The sequence below is a fragment of the Centruroides sculpturatus genome, unplaced genomic scaffold, assembly GCF_000671375.1.
Source record: "Centruroides sculpturatus isolate CEXI.00-Female unplaced genomic scaffold, Cexi_2.0 scaffold1102, whole genome shotgun sequence".
NCBI lineage: Eukaryota > Metazoa > Arthropoda > Arachnida > Scorpiones > Buthidae > Centruroides > Centruroides sculpturatus.
In genome coordinates this window covers 119326-139966 of record NW_019385212.1, presented here as the reverse complement: position 1 = coordinate 139966, position 20641 = coordinate 119326, and the positions used below count along the sequence as shown (strand labels likewise).

At 40.3% G+C, this 20641-nt stretch overlaps 1 protein-coding gene across 2 annotated transcripts in view; it reads right to left on the bottom strand.

Annotated features, from left to right (window-relative positions):
• Positions 1–498: 498 nt before the first annotated feature.
• The window catches only part of LOC111636205 (Krueppel-like factor 6), a 36209-nt gene continuing 16066 nt past the window's right edge, over positions 499–20641 (bottom strand). For both annotated transcript variants that reach the window (XM_023381408.1, XM_023381407.1), the window contains exons 3-9: positions 19558–19624; positions 6411–6515; positions 5688–5832; positions 2355–2430; positions 1376–1674; positions 808–1008; positions 499–723 (exon numbers count right to left, since the gene is read on the bottom strand). In XM_023381408.1, the coding sequence (XP_023237176.1) occupies positions 836–1008; positions 1376–1674; positions 2355–2430; positions 5688–5832; positions 6411–6515; positions 19558–19624 (865 nt within the window). In that variant the 3' untranslated portion in view covers positions 499–723; positions 808–835. The remainder of the gene's footprint in view (positions 724–807; positions 1009–1375; positions 1675–2354; positions 2431–5687; positions 5833–6410; positions 6516–19557; positions 19625–20641) is intronic.

Sequence of the window (20641 nt, the reverse complement as noted above, 5' to 3'; positions counted from 1 at the left end):
TACAGGGCTCGTCCCGTTTGCGTATCAGTAAACAATCCCTCTCTGTACGATGTTCTAGTACGAGATCCGAATACTTTGTATCGTGTCTGTGTATGTGTGTGTGTGTGTGTGTGTGTTTGTTTGTTCCCCCCTAAAACATTCCTCCGTCCATACAAAAATAAGGAATTAGCGAGTAACGACGGGGGAGAAATAATAATAATAATAATAATGATAATAATAATAAATGATGAAAAATCGTGTAAAACTGGCCGAATGGTCTGAAATTTCCCTCGTGCTCTTGAGGGAAACGGTCGGTAACGTATACAAAAAACACTTTAAACCACAGAAAACATTTAAAAAAAAAAAAGGGGGTGTTTTAAGATGCATTTCTGTAGCATCTCGTCTTAGGAAGCCCATGGAGAACGGGGGTGATGAAGTAACAATTTGAAGGGACGAAGATAACTTTCCCTGTTGACAGGGTCGTTCTTTCTTTTTTTTTCTTTTTTGTCCTTTTGTGTATTTTTTTTATATGTTTGAACTCTGACCCGACGCCTCATATCGTGGGCCGAAGTCACCGTCGTGGAGTTTTCTTTTCCTGCCAGGATGCACGGCATCGTCTTATTTTTTTTTTTGTTTTTGTTGTTGTTATTATTATTATTGTTGTTGTTTTCTTTTTCATGTTAAACTTTACTAGGCCTACTGACCGTGTGGTTGGCCAGACGTCGAATGTACATGTACTCAAACCTGGAAGAGGAAAAAAAAAAAGGAGGGTGTGTCAGAGAGGAAACCGTGGGTGGACGAGGATGCGATTTGCAGAAATGTACTTACGTTCAACATGGCAGCCGCCTTTTTTTTTTTAGTGTCGTTTCATGTGCAGGGACAGGTGATCGGAACGGGAAAACGAACGCTGACACAACTGGCACTTGAACGGTTTCTGACCCGTGTGCTTCCGATAATGACGGGTCAGTTCGTCTGACCGGGCGAATTTCCAGGTGCAACCCTCCCACGTGCAGGTGTAAGGTTTTTCACCTGAAAACAGATAACAAAAGAACGTGAATAATAACACATCGCGCGGGGTGGTCGCGGTGTCGCCATCTACCGTAAAAAAAAAAAATACAAAACAAAAGAGATTGAAATTAGGGTGGGATTCTTGCGGCCGTCACTTCCGGGAGAAGGCTGCACGGACGAAATTTCGTTCGTGATTCGCGTCGGGCCCGCTGGCGATACGGAGAAATTAGGAATTTCAATTTGTCGGTTCATAGGTCGAACGGGACCGGATGTATTGGCCAAAGGCGTCGCGATGTTTTTTGGCGACAATTGGAAAGTCACGAAAGGCGTGAGACCGAGAGGAATAAACCAGTTACGTAATTTCGGGGAGGTACCGTACGGTGCTTACCCGTGTGCGTCCTCTTGTGAGCTTTTAGGTGAGAACTCTTGGTGTAGACCTTGTCACAGCCTTCGAAATCACACTTGTGCACTTTCCGCCTCCTCAGACTGTCCGAATATACGTCTGAAGGTGATAAGTTACAGCTGACCAGTCCCGCGTTACCATTCGTTAGACCCGAACATGTCACTACCATAGATGGTGACTGGGTGACCGCAACTCTTCCGTGTCCCATAATGCCATTATGGAGCGATCCGTTGACCGAAGTGACCGCAGACGACGCTCTCTGATGTAACTGTTGACTCATGGCTCTGCAAGATCAAAAATACACCACATATATTAAAAATGGCGGCACACTATCCTGGAATTAATAATTGCAAAGGGTCGGGAGATCATCCCGATCCGGTCTGCCAAGTGCCATTAATTAAAATGGCAGATAAAAAAAAAATGGGGGGAGAACGATCATGTACTCTATACGTCGTGATTGGAGGAATGGTACCGTACTCTTACAACAGGAGAAGGTTATTTATAACTGTGGGAACCATTCGGATGGAGTAAACGGCTCGACTCGCACCGCTACACCCACATCACTTCATAACAACTACGATGATGCGGGGGAGTCCAAGTAGGACAAAACGAGCGCGGAGGTGCGGCTCCGTCTCCCGCCAACAGGAAGTGGGTCAGGTGTTTTCCTGGCGCGCGCATTTTGTATAATGAAGCCACACACTTCCGAGCCAAACCAGAGGAGATGCCACCGGTTGAAGGTCCGAGACCCGGATCCGTTTTGGCACGATATTGAGAGTTGGCTTCCTTGACCCCAACCGTGACGCAGACGTGACCCCACCTTCGTCCTTCTCCAACCGGATCGGAGGCACCCGATCGGGTCCCTAATACGAGTATAGTATACTTCAGTAAGCTGGCGTCTCATCTATTTACTGCTAGATGCTACCGAAATTAATCATGCAAAAGAAAAAAAAAAATGGCTACTTACAGCGATGCTTCCTTTATCCTCTGCAACGACAGGAAGGTTGTGGTTGTCGTCTTGTTATTACTGTCCGAGATACCATCTAAACAAAGACAAAAAAAAAAAAAAATACAATAATTACTTCCGTCATTCAAACATTGTAACGCGACAGAAATTGAAAATGAATAATTTCTCTTCCGTGTCAGTTCACACGACTGCTACGTGCAACCGAATTGCATCCCCCTAATTTTCTTCGCTTCTAGATCATCTGCATACGATAACGGACGCCATTTTAATTGATCAATTCGTTTTATTTACGTTGTAAATTAAGGAAATAAAAACAGCAAAGACAAAGTAGAAGATACCGACAAGATACAAGAGATTACGTAAGATAAGTTTATCAATAAGAGAAGAAAAAAAAAAGATGGCGGCGGAACCAGAAGAAAAACAGAACTCGAAAATGACATGCTAGTATAATTGAAATTCATGAAGATTTGCCGAAAGAAAGAATAGATTTCACTGCAGGATTCGTGGAAATTTGCAGCCAAAGTAAATACGGTAAGAAACAAAATGGCTGCTGGATACAATGTCAGGTATGTTAATTCTTTTAAAACGCGAAAATCGCAGGCAATCCAGGCCACGGGAAAACACTGGAAAGAAAGTGTAACAATAAAGAAGTACAGAGGAATGCACGTCTTAATAATTTATGAACTATCGCTGGGTCTTATATTATAATCTTATAGATTATAATTTAATTTTTTTTTTTATACTTAACGAACAAAGACGGAAAATGTCAAAAAAATTCAGCAAAAATTAGAGAAAAAAACGTGACAGAGACGATAGGAGACGACAGAAGTAAAAACACGGCAAAGTGTAAGAAAATGGAGGATAGAAAGAATAGCACGTAGAGAGAACACGTGTTGCCAAGAATGACAGCAAAATTAATCGATGATGCAACCGTCGCAAGTTTTAAATTAGTTTGAAACCTCGGGCTATGCAACAAATGAACGCACGCAAAAACCCTTCTATAACATCGATGTATGTATATATATATATATTAAATCACAGATATACAAACACGACTTAAGTAGCAATTCTCGAAGGATGTTCACTTCCTGCTTTTTGTCAGAATGAATAGGAACAGAAGAATAAATAACGCCGAGTAGAAGCTTCCTGTTGGTAGCGAGCATTATCATTATGCAATACAAAACCCCCGAGCGGAGAGGATTGCGGGAGATTTCTGGCAAAAAGAGAACGCCATTGCGATCTTCGGATATGGAGGTTAGAGCATTAGAACAACAGATGGAGGACGTCACACACGCCCCATTCAGATAACGATCGAAGTTGAGGTGATGCCGGCCGCAACGCAACCCATTAGTGGTCGAACGGCGACCCGAAATGGATTGGGTTATCGCGTAAGAGATCGCTACCAACGAAAGCATCAAATTAGTTTTTCCACTCCGCCCATTGCCGTTTACTGCCATCTGGAATGGAGCCAATTTCGGGCGGATGTCATCCGCCAAGCGAGAAAGAGAAAGAGAGGAAAAAGCACTCTCCAAGAAGGGAATTACCCCCAACTCCGGTGTCCTTGTTATACATAGCTTCCGTCTTAGTTTAGGAAATCCCTCCGCTCGGATGCCAGATCAAGGAGAACCCGATTTTTTTGGGGGAGATCTTTCCCGAAAGCCTTGAAGTTGCGGATAAATCACACCATTAATTTAATCCAACGTGACATTACACCGAGCCTAAAAAAGGCACTCGAATCCTGTTTTGGGCTTTCCTGCTTCGGGGCGTTTCGGGTCATCGACACGCGGGGTAGCCCGCTGGGGAGTTCGAGGAGCCCGACCTCGACACCTCCGACCCCGAAACCGTGACTTACCGACTGCTAGAAAGCCCGAGGGTGAAGAATCCCCGCGGACATCGTGTCGCGCTGTGAAAACCGGTGGGTCACACACGCACCACCAGTTGGGCCGGTCCGTGCAAGGCACGTCCGCCTGGCAACGTTCGAAATTCGATATATAGGAGGGCGCAGAATCAATTCGTTACCGTAACGCCTCTCTGGATACAAAAAAAAATAAGTAACTGCACGACGTAATTCCATATCAGAACTAAAAAAAAGTGCAATTGATAAGATGCCACTTTCGTCCTCCTGAAAGACCCGGTTCTTTGATTGCGAAAAAAATCCTCATTGGCGGGGAAATTATAATACTTTCGATATTAATGATGATCTAATACCTGTCTAGTTATCTTGACAGGAACAAAGCGTATCGTGAGATAAGTGACAGAGCGAAATAAACCCAGAAGTACCCGTTTTTTTTCCCTTTGTAGTTTACTTCTTTCCCTCCTCCATTTTCTCTCCAAGCGGCATTAGCGTATCTTGATGGGTTTTTGCAAACTACGAAGCCATTATATATATCTTTTTTTCCCCCCTCCCTTTTATTATTAAGTAATATTGGTAAAACCGAATTGCTCAGATAGGATCGTGCTGGAGAGGAAGCTTCGAAAACCCCCGTATCAGGACTATAAAAGGTTGCAACTTAACATGGGCTGTAACGAAAGAGGAAAAACTACTCTCTGCCCGGTGTCCCTGACCGGGTTAAGAAACTAATAACTCACGATCATATTTAATTTTCGAACAGATAAGCAAGGCTTTAAAGGGAGAGGATTTAAAAGGAAAGAAAAAAAATATATATATGCTGCTCTATCGCGTGTAATCCAAGAGTCACTAAATCAAATTACTGATAAAATGCTCGAGGGAGGTCAGCGCGTATTCGAATTGAATATCATAACCACCGAAATCGCACTAGCATGTAACAGCGTTACGTCCTGTACGGGAATTTAAAGAGAGGAGGGGGAGAGGGGAGGGAAAAAAAAACTTTGAATGTGGTTGCATGTACGGGTTAGAGGCAAAAAACCGGCCCTTTGGGCGCTACTTTAATTGCTAACAACGCAATAAACCCGTCTTAAAACACGAGTGGCCGGTCATAAAGCACGTTGTCCACATGTCACGCGGCCATGCGAGAGACGAGTGGAGAATCGTGGTTGATCTCACCTCACCCACTCACCGGTTTTTCCTCAGGGCCGAGTGGTTGGTTAAAAGGGGTTAGACGTCGCTCGTACGCCATAAATCTCCGGTGCCAACGCACCACCCGCCGGGGGGTGTCGTGTCACCCAACGGTCGTGATTGCCTTACCCGTGAAAATGACTAGTCGTGAAGGTACCGAATGCCGACGGTATTGCACGCCCAGGAATTTCCACCCCCGTCACGCGAAGAAACGTGACAAATGGGACGCTCGTCCCGTCACGATCCACCCCCTCGCGTAGTTGGCGCACCCGCCACCAGATGGCGCCCTTACCTACCTGCGGTTTTGTTAAGTCGTAAATCGATGCAGCTGGCAGTGTCTGGAGAGGACGGAGGAGAGGGGGCTGGAGACGAATCCGCAGACGACCTGCTTTTGTTGACGGAAAGATCGACTGGTTCCATTTGCGTCGGGGGACATTCAGCCTGAATAAAGAACCCGTGTCATAAGTCCGTTCACAGCACCCGTACCGTAGGCATCAGAAATTTTCCTGGTACCATAAGCACCTTAAAAATTAGTCGAATCGATATATAATTCGTGGGGGGGGCCAATGTGTTTGGGCGAAGTATATACCGATGTTTGCCAAGAGGGCGTCGTGTCTGTCTTTCTTATCGTCGGGCCATTTGTCAAAGGCGTGGCACCCGGTCCTATGTACACAACCCGGTCGGTACCGAAGCAAAGAATACAATTTTCGCAAATCGCCGTTGATGGTTGGTATCTGTTTACGGTCAACTATCGACCTTTGTGCCCGCCTGGCGGATTGAGGGTGTTGCTATAAATACTCCGCCTAGTGAAAAGGGGAGAGTTGCCTTTCGAGCCAAACATCTGTCGAGATAATGGCGTCGTGTTGACACAGTGACAGGGTGTGACCGAAGATGAATATGGGAAAAAGGGGGATCCCGTTTATACTTCGACCAAACAATTGCCGGATTTTAAACGCCTATGATATCAGGAAATTATATACACATATATATATAAAAAGATGTGGGCTTATAATACCTACCTCCTCCGAACTCATGGTATGTTGCATGGGCAGAGGCGAGTAGCGTGGAACTGGTACCAGGGTAGCCAGGGTTGGTGACAAACGGCTGTGCACCGTGCCTTCGCGCTGCAACAAAAAAATTCGTTTTTTTAATAATAAAAAAATACACACACACACACTAAAGCGCTGCTGGAATATTACGAGCTACCTCTAAAGAGGGTATGAGCCAATGATTATAAAGGATTTCCATTTTGCTGGCTGATTTTTGAATCGTGTGTTTTTATAATTATACGAGAATGTCTCACGCATGATAAAATCCCGAAGAGGGAGCAAACGAGACATTTCCGATTACATGTCAGACATGAAAGTTAAAAGAAATGTGCAGCAGCAACAGGCAGACAAAACACGTTTTTGGAAACGCATACTTCCTGTTTGCAAAAGAATTTCTATCATAGAGCACGGGCAATCGTCGTGTCCGATTGTCTACGGATTCGGGTTCGAATACCTCAACCTCGCTCTTTTTCTTTTTCAATTTAGGAAATTAGTAAGGGGGAGGGTTGGATGAACGTAAGAAACATCGTGCCAACCGCGGAAATGCCGCATCAAATCTTGGTTACGTCGGCTTGTCAGAACTGAATGAAGTCTGTAAAAAAAAAACCCACAAAGGAATGGTTTTGCTGTCCTCAGATGACCGATTCTGTGCTGTCTTGTGTCGTTCGTCGCCATTTTTTTGTGTTTTGCGGGCGTTTTACGCTTGGTCGGACGAGTCAACGACATTGCAAGGATGTGAATCATTGACGCGACCTCAAACCGAACGTTTCAAAAACTGGCTTCGATTTTGGAAGCGTGTCCAAGCTGAACGTACTCAAAATATCCGTTTTTCCGTTTAACGGAGTTCATATCAGTGATGCGAAGTTTTTCCTTTAAAAAACAAACAAACAAACAAAAATATACATCCGATCGTTAAAAAATAAATAAATAGAAACTCACGAAGACCTGAACAGAGGGATATCACGCCTGAGGTTACACAAGAATTGCAGCGTACCGTACAGTACATCGGAACATAAGACACGGAGTGGCTCATCCACTATCAAAATGGCCACAGGACGAAAGTGTTTTTGGTGGCAGAAAAACACCGAACGTTGCCCAGTATGCAATTTAAAGAACTCCAAAAATAGCAATATATTTCACAATCCCCCCTCTATTCTAACGGATATTGACTACCAACCGATAGAGGTCATTGACTCTAGAAAAACGCCGACTTTTCACATCATTTGACATACCCGGATGAGAATTTCCTCGAAAACCCAAGAGATTTTTGTGGAGAACGTAAGAAAAATCGTCTAAATAAATAATAAAATATGCCAATACAACAGAAGGAGCAAACACACCAGGCATTAATCTATTAGTATCATCTTCACCTTTTAATCCTACTACGCCAGGAAGTCAGTCAAAGACAGGAATAAGAACAGAGAGAGAGAGAGAGAGAGAAAAAAAAGAAAACCTACGTTCGACAACCATTAATTAGCAATTGCCTAAATTCCGGTCTGGAAGGTGGGAGCTTTCACGAATCAGCTGCGTGATCCTCCTCCCCCCTTCTTCAGTCCCGTCGTCTAAAAGAGGGAGGAGATGGTACAGCACGTTAGATCAAGAGGTCACCTTAAGCCCCCTCCGAGTTGTTCCGGGGCAAGTCAGGAAGGAGACGCCTGGCGGGTCATTTTCTGAACCGTCACGAGTTCGGTCCCTCCACGTATATTTTTATTTTTATTTTTTTTTTCCTCTTCGCGTGCCACTTACGCTTTTGCAAGACGTCTCCTGCATGCGCTCGAATATCATTCCTCGAGGGTGGGCGGATCGATGTGAGAATCGAAATTTCGTCCTACGTCACACTAACTCCGAGTCTATCCTACCTTCTGTCGAACGCTCGGCCGGTCCGGTAACAAGAGGGGGAGTGACATCATCATAAATAACGTGGAGATAAGGGATTCTAAACTTCCTCATCTTGTCGTAGCAGCTGGCCTGCCAAGCAACGTGGCACCGCCTCCCCATCTAAATCTTCAGCTACTAAGCAAATATCGCATTCGTCAAAAAATGTAGTTCAAAGTTCAGGCCGACTTCTTCTCGTTCGTCCTCTTTCATCTGTTACTGAAAACGAGCACATTTTAAACGACGGTGTGGGCAATTTCGGGACGGGGGAAAACGTCGACCCTCCCTCTTTTCCTATCTTGTTTTTCTTTTTCGGCTTTTAAAGGGCAAAGTTTAAGATGATTCACTTTTTTTTCCTGGCAGAGAATGCGAACAGAAATTGGGAGACCGCAGAATGAGTCAGATATAGCGATTGTGACTCACAGTACACGCGACAGCCGTGTCCCCGTCGGGGGTTATGGGTCATAGACAACACCTGCCTATCCCCCACAGTGCGATTTGGTCGTAGACAGTACGACATCCTTACACCCATATGGTGGCTACTAAACCTGCATACAAAAACCTCCATTTTTTTTTTTTTCCTCCCCTTTTTAAATTTAAATCGTACCTCCTTAAAGCGAAATTCGGAGCCCGAAATTTTGTGACTCTCGCCTCTCTATTGTTGCATATCTCCTTCTGGGAGTTTCACCCTCGAACGTAATTGAAATTCCTTCCGCAGATCGGGCATTTTGCTTGTACGAGGAGGAACCGATCTAAGAATAGAACACTCTCCCTTGTTTTTTTTTTTCTTGGGCTCTTTTTTTTCTTCCGGGAGGTCACTGCACAAGAATCGCGCGTTGTGCATTGATTGGAAGAGAGGAAGGACGGAAATATTTTGATAAAAACCGGGAGCAGAAAAGCACGGAAGCTTACAATCAGCTCTTCGCAGCCAACCAAAAAAAAAAAAAAAAAGAAAAAGAGGAGGGGAGATGGAGGGAGGGAGGAAATGGCTCGATACGGTTCCGGTGAAGAAATCCTTATTTTGTAATTAGCGAAAGCTTACATTTCGATAGCCTTATCTTTTAGGGATTTTCGTAAGAGAAACTTTTCCAAAAGATGACGTTTTTGACCAGACAGGCCAAGGACGAACAGAAGATTAAAAGAAGAAGAAGAAAAAGGAAACAAGTCGGTTTGTTTTCAATAAATCTAAACGAGTTTACCTGCGATTCCGTAATACACAACGAGGCACGGGGAGGACGAGTGATTAGGTCGATTCTTAAACCCTATCATCATGGTTGGAGGCAAAGGAGTACCTCATTTTTCTTTCAATCGCGTCATTCAAATGAGGCATCCGTCACGCTTTTCGTTCTAGTTCGTGATCGATGACGACCTTTGTCACGAATTTTATCACGGACTTCCAGTGCGTGTTTCGGTGATAACCGATTCGATGACCTAGATGGGTATCTACTAGATCGATATGGGGAGCTGCTTATATAATTTCTGGTACTTTACCCGTTTGCGCAATACCGGGAGGTGATTTCTGTTTACAAACACTACCAAGTGGACAATTTTCTTCCGTTGTAAACAGGTTGAAATCTGTAAACCACCGATTAAGATCCTCACTGATCGCTTCTTTTGTGTACTGACCACAAAATCAGTTGAAAATGTCATCTCTCTCTCTCTCTCTCTCTCTCTCTCGAGGGACCAGACTTTGTGGTTTATTATTAAGAAATTGTTCATAAATTGCATGAAATTCTCCACGTATTGCATGCAATTAATGTATACTTCTCTACGAGTAGATTTAGAATGTAATAAAATTCAGAGGGTGTGTTATATTTTACTCGTCAAAATCTCGATAATTCCATATATCAACTCCATTAAAAATTTACGATATAAAAAAGATATTGAAGATGTTAAAACAATTACAGATGGTTTATATTGTTTGGATATTTGTCAGGATATCCTAGCCCTTATCAAAAATTACAAAGTACACATTCAAGGACTTCCTGATGTACGGAATCGGATACGATGTTTAATAGAGGATTCTCCTCCAAATAATAATAAAAAAAAAACTAAAAAACCATTCGAAGAAAATCTAAAAATGCCATTCGATGTTCCTCCATGGTTTATAAATACACACAGGGTGGTTCCACCCTAATATAATCGAGGCAAAGTTTGTTTCAGGAAGTCCACGGATCGTACGCAATGCCCCAGACAAATTTATCCGTAAAATTTTTTTTAAAAAAAAAGGATCCATGCTAAAAATTGCAATCATTTGATTCGCATGGCTACCTTCGATCATCAGTCAAAAAAAAAAAGGGCATACGCACCATAAAAATAATAAAAGTTAAAAATTCAAGTTTAAATTCTTTTCACGCATGAATTCTGGATATTGCTTCGACCCTGTTTAATACGAATTGATGGATCAAATTATAGAAATTTGGCTCTAGAAACCCATGGCAATATGTATTGTACGCTACGTAGATGATGGAAATTGCGTGGAGTTTAAATGTCTTCCTCACACGCGCGGATCAAGGAAGGATTTACGCAAGCGATCCTCCTCCTCAGACCGATATTTAATTAAAAATAAATAAGTAAATACGTACCGTAAACATCCAGGAATCCGAATCGATTGTTTAAGCGGAAAAATAAGGAAGTGCATCCGAGCTGGTGTAAACACAACACATGACACAAACTGTATCCAAGTCGATCTGCCTTGCACTAAAGATAGAACATTCGCGTTGAGTAGATAGAATCAAGTGTAACGTCTTAAGGACGGAGAGTGCAGGAAAAGTATGTTGGACGGAATGGGAGCCACTGACTGACTGCCACACGTGGGAGTATCGAAGTGTGCCAGATTTCTCCATGCAACTCGGTAGGGGGAGGGACGGATGAACACGCGCTCTGGGAGTGGACGGGACAAGTCCATTGTCTTCGCGCCCGTCATTTGCATAGCGTGAACTTACCATACCACGGTAGGGGTGGCAGGTAGAAATGGAGGAGGAGTTGGGCCAAGTGGAGCCTGGGAACTGGGCCCGGGTCTCTGGAGAAGGAAGATAGCGCTTTATTATCACCTGCGAACTTACAGGGGGAGGATTAAAGGCTGATCCGAATTATGACTCGGTGCCGTTGTGTGGGAAGAAGAGAGGGTGAACTCTACTAGTCGGGTCGTATAATCTCGTTCACTCAATTATGTATTTTGGCTGCCGCTAGGTGGTGTTTTATCGTAACTTTCCGCGTGTAATTTACGCAGCTTTTTTCGTAAGTTGCAAAACAAAAGGGGGTCGTCGCTTATGCTGAATAGCTCGGTGGGATGTTCTGACTTTGATTATCTCCCCCTTCAATCTCCCAGACTAGATATAATCAAACAATTTCGTTAATGCGATTAATAACCAGGGAACATGACTTTTAACGGCCGTACTCTTCTTCCGGCTTCGCATTGACCTTTTGAAACCAACTTTATAATTAAAATTAAGTCATTAATAAAACTTCGGTACGGTCGTCGGTTTTGTATCTAAATATAACTATCGATAACGTAAGCGTTATAAGCGGGAAAATGGCCGTAATGGCATTTAATACACCCCATTTTACAAAAAGATATATATATATACGATCCGCCCATCTTTCTATAGAATTGTATATAAAATGGGTGGATCGGTTGCGTAAAAAGATTTACGCAATTAATCCGCCCATTATCGGAATATCTATTACTCCTTTAAACATACGTTTGCGATGAAAAATAAAGCCAATTCGGGTTTACGCGTGTTTGATCCTTGCCCATTACTTTAAAAACAGTTTCTCATCATGTCTATTACCCGATAACAATGCAAAATGGTGACTAGATCATGTCTATTATCCATCTAACAATACAAAAATGATAGCGGATCTGGTTCCTGCCGATTTTACGACGATAATAAACAATACAGGTCTGTGTAAAACTGCGAATATTCTTCATAAAAGTGTCTTGTGTCAACCGCTCCGATGATTGCCCTACTAAGTCGGTTCAAACCTTTTTCTTCTTCTTCTTCTTCTTTCCACTTAGCAAAAAAAATGAATATCCTTAACTAGACCATATATTAAATGCCTCGAATATGTTTAAAAGTTCGTTCACTCCTTAAGGACACTTTGCAGGATATCAAAACAAGCCCGATACAAACCGATCATTCTCTTAAATGTTATATCTCCGACTTAATATTTTCCCACATGATTTTCCTGTTCTTCCAGATGGATTAGATTACAGTGTATGCGAAATGAGCTCTGTACCATTTTGATATACGACTGTCCACCTTTGAACCAAATATAACCCTTAAGACATCATTACGTGTAGACCTCCTCAGTACAAGGGATGCTAAAAACTTATACAACAAGCATAACTACCTCCTGTATTATGACTTCTAAAGTATTCCCACGAATATTTGTCGATGTCCATCACCGAGATAGTTCTAGGTGTGCCCTCTGACCATTCTAACCTCCTCTACACCTGAAAAGTCCCTCCGTTGGGCCATTGACCCGCGGGCAGAGTGTTATGCTCGGGGCCATAAGACGAAAGTGTAGTGCACCTGCTTTCACCCTTTCATAATCAGAAATTTCAGGGGTTAAGCTTAATAAGGTTGAAGGTCTTCGAAAGAAGGGATGAAAAGGAAAAAAATTTCTAATCAAGCCAAACAAATTGAAATCGTTTTCGTACGTTGTACGAGCGAACAGTATCGCTTCATTAAAATCCCACAAAATCATTACGGTGCAATAAGTCGCTTGATAATTATGCATGCACAGCAGGTAGCGAACCCGCGACCTGTCGACATGGTAGTTGCTGATTAACTACTTTGCAAGAATCTGATTATCAATGTTTTGTTGTAAGAATGTCAAAAGGAGTCATGAATCGGGAAAATGAATATGCGAACTGTGAACCGAGAATCAATTTCGGGCGACCTTACAATTCCTAAATTAAAATGCAATTTGCATCTTATTCAATACTCGAATCCAAACCAATTAAATTATAAGAGTTTAAAAATAAGAAAAGCAAACGGATGATTGGATTAAAACCCCGAGAAACCCGTAAGCAAAGGGGTGATCAATTCATAAAGAAGTTCTGTATTTGACGAAGGAAGTTGATATTTCCATAGCCTTCAGGAAATATCAATCACGAGTTGAGCCGATAGGATCTACACGATAGAAATGGCGACGTAATCGAGTCCTTAGACTACTGTTTTTTGTTTCTTTTTTTATGTTCGATTGTTTTCGTTGGCAAACGAAGTAATAAAAGACTAATAATCGATATATCCACAAATTCGAGAACCGGATAAAACGTAAACCCGGACTTTAGACCCGGCACGACCTATGATTATAGAAAGGGAGCCTCCTCGGTAATGGGGCAAACGTGTATGGGAGCCCCCATGCGGTTCGTGATGGACTGATGGAGATTCTTTTAGGGGAGGGTGGGGTCACGACTTCTGTACTCGGGTTGGTTGTATTCATTCTCCTGCATTGACCACCTGTGCACTTTGGCAGGCAAACCCATCCCGCTGGGAAGATTCATTGCGACAGAACCAAAAACGTCTTTGGATTAAATAACCACACCTATTTTCTTTTTAATGGGCTATCTTCAGACTGGAAGGAGATTTAAGTCGATTTATAAAATAAATTGGAGCATTTGTTGAGTTAATCTTGAATGGTATAAGAAGGAACCCGAAGAATGTGCAAACCGTCAATTCTCCCACGTAACAGTGGAGGTTTTAGAAATAATTTTAGGGATTATAAAGATGTATAAAGATCGTGATGCCGAATTCTCTGGAAATTTACGCGGTTGTAATGTTATTAAATAAAGCCATCTCCTTTTATCTCTGTACTTTGTACTGTTTACATCTAGTTTTTAACTTCTTTCTGATTCGGAAGAATGCACCATCAAAGAACAAATGGATCAAAACTTTAATAGTTTGCCTCTTGTTTCTAAGCGTATAATTCTCTTTCTAATAGTAAATAAGATTAAAATATAATCTTTAAACTAATTATTCTGAAAGACAGCGTTGAATATCAAGAGATATTCTCTTCGGAAATGGAAAATTTCCATGATTTCACACACCAAAATGGTGTTTAAAAAATGGTTATAAATGTTTATATTATCAGGAAAAACTTTCTGGCGATTGGGGAGCGTAAATTACTTCCGACGACATAATTAATTTTAAGACAAAAGGGGGTTAAAAAAAAATAAATAAATAAAAATGCTAACAGTAAACTTACCAATGACGTCACTGGAAAGAAACGATCACCTCGAAAATCGCCAAAGCGTCTGAGCAAAGTCACAGCATGGTCTACAGAGAAAGCGAACGGGTGTGGCCTGTGCCTCTCCTTAGCCTTCAAGGTCAGGATTTAATTTGAGCGCCACGCGTGCTCTATGTGGCGGCACGTGGCTGCCGTCATCAAAACCCACACCCAGTGCTGTCCGGGGTCGGAAAACCGGCCACAGACTATTGTAATGAAAAGAAGGGTGGCGCCTATCTAAAGACATAAGAATGGAGGATTCTTCTCATTTCGAAAAATTAAAAAAAAAGAAGAAGAAGAAGGGCATCCCTCTTGATACACCGACATTTAAGAAAATGTCGAAAAAGTTGAGGAACATTTTTGAGGAAGTTGTGGGTCGTCGGCACACGCAATACATTCCACTTTATCAGCCTCACCACCCAAGGCGGGCGGGCTGGATTTTGAAAAAGACCTGGATACACCCTAAAAAGACGTCGCACCCGGCGACAGGCGAAACATGCCTTCTCAATATAACGTTTATATTTATGCATTAACCTTAAAAAGACCGCACAAAAAAGAGGCTAAGGAATAACTCGTGCTTATTACATTAACTTTCATTGATAAATTTGCATGATCCCTCCACTAAGATAACAGTAATATGTGTGTGTGTATGTGTGTGTGTGTGGAGGGGGGGTTGAGAAATAAAAAGAAGTGATGAACTGTTTGGACAAGAAACATAAGGAGATAGCAAATAAAAACTGATAAACTTCTTATGAGTTTTTATCATTGTATAACTTTACTTTCATACACTTTTGGCCTAAATGGATTAATATTTAGTTCATATTTTACTATCAGAACTAAATAAACATGAATTTCAACCCTGTTGATAGTGAATACACCCTAAAATGTTACTCTAAATATAGAAACCATTGATGATTATTATGTAATGATCAAAATACATACATATTAACAACACTTCCATACAAAATATAAGAGTTTTAGCATGGAAATATTGAAAATTTCTTTATATTTTCTGTATTTATATACAAAAGATATAAATTTTCAACATTTTTCATGCTAAAAATCTTGTATTTTGTATAGAAATGATGGTTATATTTATATATATTTTTATTATTATATGATAATCATCATACTAATTATGCAATTATATCCTAAATAGCCTACAGAATAAATTAAAGTTTTGTTTAGTAAAAAATAAAGTCAACATTTATGATTTAAACAATAAAGAAAAAAAACAAAAGGTATTAAAACTGTATTGTTTAACCCCAATTATTAGAATTTTAAGCATAAATTTCATATTAAAGGATTTCGGCATGATTTTCATGTAGAAGAGCCAGCGAATGATTAGAATTTTAACATTTTTAACATGTTTGACATCAGAATAGTTAGTAAATTAATGAATTTTGTCATTAATTTCATCTGGAAGAGTTAGAAAATTAATATAATTTATCATTAGTAAGGAATATAAAGTGTATAAATGTATGGCCTGAGATTTCTAATATCATTCTCATTGTTTACTGAATCATATATACATTTATTTTATTTAAAAACACATTGAAAAATGAAATTAATGTTAAAATTAAGTTGCTAAATCACCTCTAGAAGAAAAATAATGTCAATAATACCATCATTTAGTATTATAAAGAATAATAAATCCTATTGATGCCCAGCTTTACATATAAAGTGAATTGTCTCCTTTGTTTTTCTCTCTATAAATTTCTTCAATTAAACAACTAAAATAATAATTTATTTGTTTTAATTTCTTCTGATGAGACAATTTGTTTTGCCGGTGAGAAAGTAAAGTCAGGAAGCGTAAAACAGCATGTTTTTTCCCTTCTATCTTATAGAAAAACATAGGCAAAAAGTTTAGATATTTTATGCAAGAATAATGCTAAAATTCTGTTTATAAAAATAAAGTTTTAGCATAGATTTCTCTTATAATTTGATAATTTAATTGATTCCTAGTTTCATTTCCATATAGAATAGCTAGTCAATTAACATGGAAATGATACTAGAACTATCTTAATTCACTATTTTATATTAATTCCATGTAAAATAGCCTTTAAATAAGCAGAATAGCCTGCCAATAGTGCCTAGTATTTTAGCATTCTTTACATTACAATAGATTTTAAATGAGTAGAGCCTTTTTTTTACCTTTAATTCCACATGTAATATCTACAAAATAAATTAATGGCCTATGATTTCAGTATCAGTTTATCATAAAATATGTAATAAATAAGTAGAATTTATCCAGAATACTAGAATGGGATACTCAGATGAGGAACCCCTATATAATTTGCCTTACATTAATATAATAATTTAATATCCTATAGGGGTACCAATATATATACTGTATATATATATATTGCCCTAGGGCCTCTATTACCCACCGTGTGGCGCTGTTTGGTACCATTGTAACACCGTAATTGTTCTATGTAGATTTTTATGGTGTAAAAAGTAAATTTAGCAAGCGATTTATATCGTAGAAAGAAAATAATATTAACATTAAGTCGACTGCAGTATTATAAGCGAAATCGATACGAAAGCTTGGAATTTATCATCCAAACGGGATCGATTTTTAACGTCGTGTGTGTGTGTGTGTGTGTGTGTGTGTAAGTGCAACAAGTGACCGCCGCTCTACACAACAATTCTTTGGAATTTACTCGATATAAACCGTATAATTAGCAATATGTTGACAGAAGAAAATGATTTTTCCCAAAGTGTAAACATCCAAAAGCACTCTTCTAATTAAAAATAATAAGAAAAAGAAAAAAAAAAAAATACACGGAAAGGTTACGGAACTCTGTTATTGCCGCACACACACATAACTTTCATTGTGGGCTGTTATAAATTCAATTTTTGGTTACAATGGAGGAAACGAAAAAGGAAAATTTATGGCATAATTATTTTTACCTGTTAATGAGACTAAGTTAAGCAATTTATGCCCCCTCCTCTCTCTCTCTACGTTTATTTAAGTGAAGAAGGAGACGACGACAAAAGATTTATTTTAATTGCATTTACGGGAGTAATTAACAGAGTAACTTAAAGGGGAAGGAATGGAGAATTAATGCCACGTATGCACCTAGTAGACTAGTTTAAAAAAAAAAAAAAAAGAAATCTTCTCGGGTTTAATTGCAGAAAATGGCGTTGAAATTTAATATAAAAATATGGCGGAAATGGCGTTTTCTGTGTTAAAAAAATATATATATATATATATGTATATATTGCAAGGGTGGAGGGGGAAGAACGTGTGGTTTTTCTGCGTGAAAATTGTGTCCTGAACTTTAAACCTTGTAAATAAATGATGAAAGAGTGATGGTAAATTGAGAAGAAAATGGCGTTTCGTAGAAAATTTAAAGAAATCTGAGAGGAGGGAAAAAATATGCCAAAATATTTTTGAAGATAGATGTCCTGAAAGAGGGTATTAAACCGGGGGGAGATTTTTTTAAATATATATATATATATATATATAAAATGAAAATATGTGATGATAAAAAATGAGAAAAGGTTGAAGAAATTTTCATAATTTAGAAGAAAAAAAAAATAATGATCATTTATCTTTTAATGTGGTTTAGAAACGCATTCGTTCCCTCGCATCTTAAATGCGTAAATAACAAAAATATGGCATCATTTACCGCATCAAATGACGTCATTTTCGTCCGCTCCCATCATTCCCTTTTCTTTGTCCCTGACTGGAGGCTCGATTACTGCCCCCTGGTGGGCGTGCGTCTGTCACGTGTCTTCCCTCCTCCTCCGCTTGACCTCTGAACCCGACAGGCCCGGGGAGGAGATGCGAGTCGTGAGTTAGCCACCTCCCAGATGTCGCGTAGCTAATGGTTGGGGCGGCAGAAATTTTGCGTAATAACGCCTCGCGCTTGCTAACACTCCCAGTGCCCAAATAGAATAAGGACTATTAAAAACCAGAGCGACTTTAATGAACGTGTTAATCATTTGTCTCCACCGAGCATTTGTCCCAAATTCGAAAGCCACGGGAATAATCGGGATTTGAACCCGAATCAGAAGCATTATTTCCTCTTAGTTTATCGACCGCAGCACGCGATCGGGGTGTAAGCTAAGTGGAAGTGCATGTAAACCCATTGAAGGGGGAGCCATAGCGATGGGTACATCCGAAACGTGTCTAGCATGTATATTGGTCATAAACACACAATTTTGTTAGAAATGATAAAAAATAACACACCGCACACACACGAAAAAAAAGAAGAAGAAGAAGAAGAAGAAGAAATCTGGTTTTGTAGCCATCCGGCTCAGTGCCAATCAGTCGGGGTGAACGTGCGGCATATAGAACCTCCCCGACCACACGATCCGCATAAGAACAAAAGCAGAATTTCAATTATTCGAATCGTCGATTTAACAGATAAGATAAGAAATAGGGGGAAAGAAAGACCTGGACCAAAAGGCCAGGACCTTCTCTGCAACGTTCCTACACGGACGACACTGTCAGTTCCTTTAACAACGGAATACTAACTAGAGAAGGGGGTTGTGGGAAGGTGTAAGAATCGCCGATAGCGTCATCATTTGGTGCCATCTATTTTGTTAGACCCACCGCCAGCCTATAATGGAAGCGGATGATAAATGAATACCACCAGAGCGTTCCACTCTCGAGGGGGCACGCGCGCGTTCGATTGGACCCCCACCCCCGCTGAGCACTCGTAACACTCGTGTGTTCTCGTGGCAAAACGTCATTTCAACGGGTACCTTCGGCTTACGAATCGTTTTCCTTCTTTCTTTTTTTTTTTTAAGGCAAGACTTCAGTCTCGCCAACCTTGACCGGTTGGGGACTGGCAAGGGGCTCAAGGACGATGGGTGCCATACCGACTCGTGACGCCAATATGGCAGCGTGCGAGCTCGAACCGCAAACTTTACGCTATTTAAACAAGTTAAGCAAGCGCGACCGGTCAGACAAACGCATGCTTTCGTTAAATAATAATAATAATAATAATAATAAACAAGAGAAATATTTTAAATACAATCACGCAACACTTACCTTCAGCTGATCGTTTTTGGCAGAATCCCGCATCACCTCTTCAGCGCTTCCAAAATTGGTTAGTCCACTGCAAAAAAATGAAAGGGGGGAGAGATATATTGTAACGAGATAGGAAAGTGTACGCCCTAAGGATATATATATATAGATATCAAGATATATGGTGGGTAAGGGAGAGAAAAATACAGGGATACAGTGTACGATATCGAACGTTAGAATACAATACATTCGCGTTATTGATGAAAAAAATATAACACGTCCAATAGTGTCGCAAGAAAAATTGGGTTAAAATATTATATTTTGAAAACGTTACATTGCTACCGACCGTGACGTGGGTGTTAGTTGCAAACAATGAGTCAGAAGTTTATTAAATTCATAAAAAAAAAGAGGGGGGATATCTTACGAAGACCAACGTCCAACCCTTCTCCCTATATCAGGAGAGAATGGGTGAATCTTTGTCCGTACCGTGACGTCACAGACTCGTCCTCAATACTTGAATGTAGGACATGTTAGAGAGAGAGAGAGAGAGAAAAAAAAAGGAACGAGGACAAAGAAAGTAGTTAAAAATCCTCATCCCAACCGACCTCTTCCCGTCCTAAGAATGCAATTATATGACCCATCCCGTCAGGACTTATTGGACGTGATGTCATTGTTCCAAAAATGGTCAAAATGTAAATGTGGTAGCGAAACGTGACCATGACCCATTTAGAATTTGCTAGTGTTTTTTTTTTCTTTCTTTAATTTATTATAAGATACTACGCTTTTCGTATAAAACACAACAGTAGTTTGGTCCGTAAACCATCCCCTTTGTAACGAAACACCATTTTTTTTTTTCTTTTTAAATCATTATTTTGCCATCTAATTCCTAGAAAACAAATCCTACCAAAAATAAAATAAATTATTTAAAAATAAAATAAAGATTCGACATTTATATGCATGCAGATATAATTTTTTTTTATTGATGTAAATGGGCGCAACACGAAGATCGCCATGTCTATATATATATATATATATATATATATACACGGGCACGCGCGTATAAGAATGAACTGAAAATAGGAAGATTCTTGTACGGATTTAATTTAGT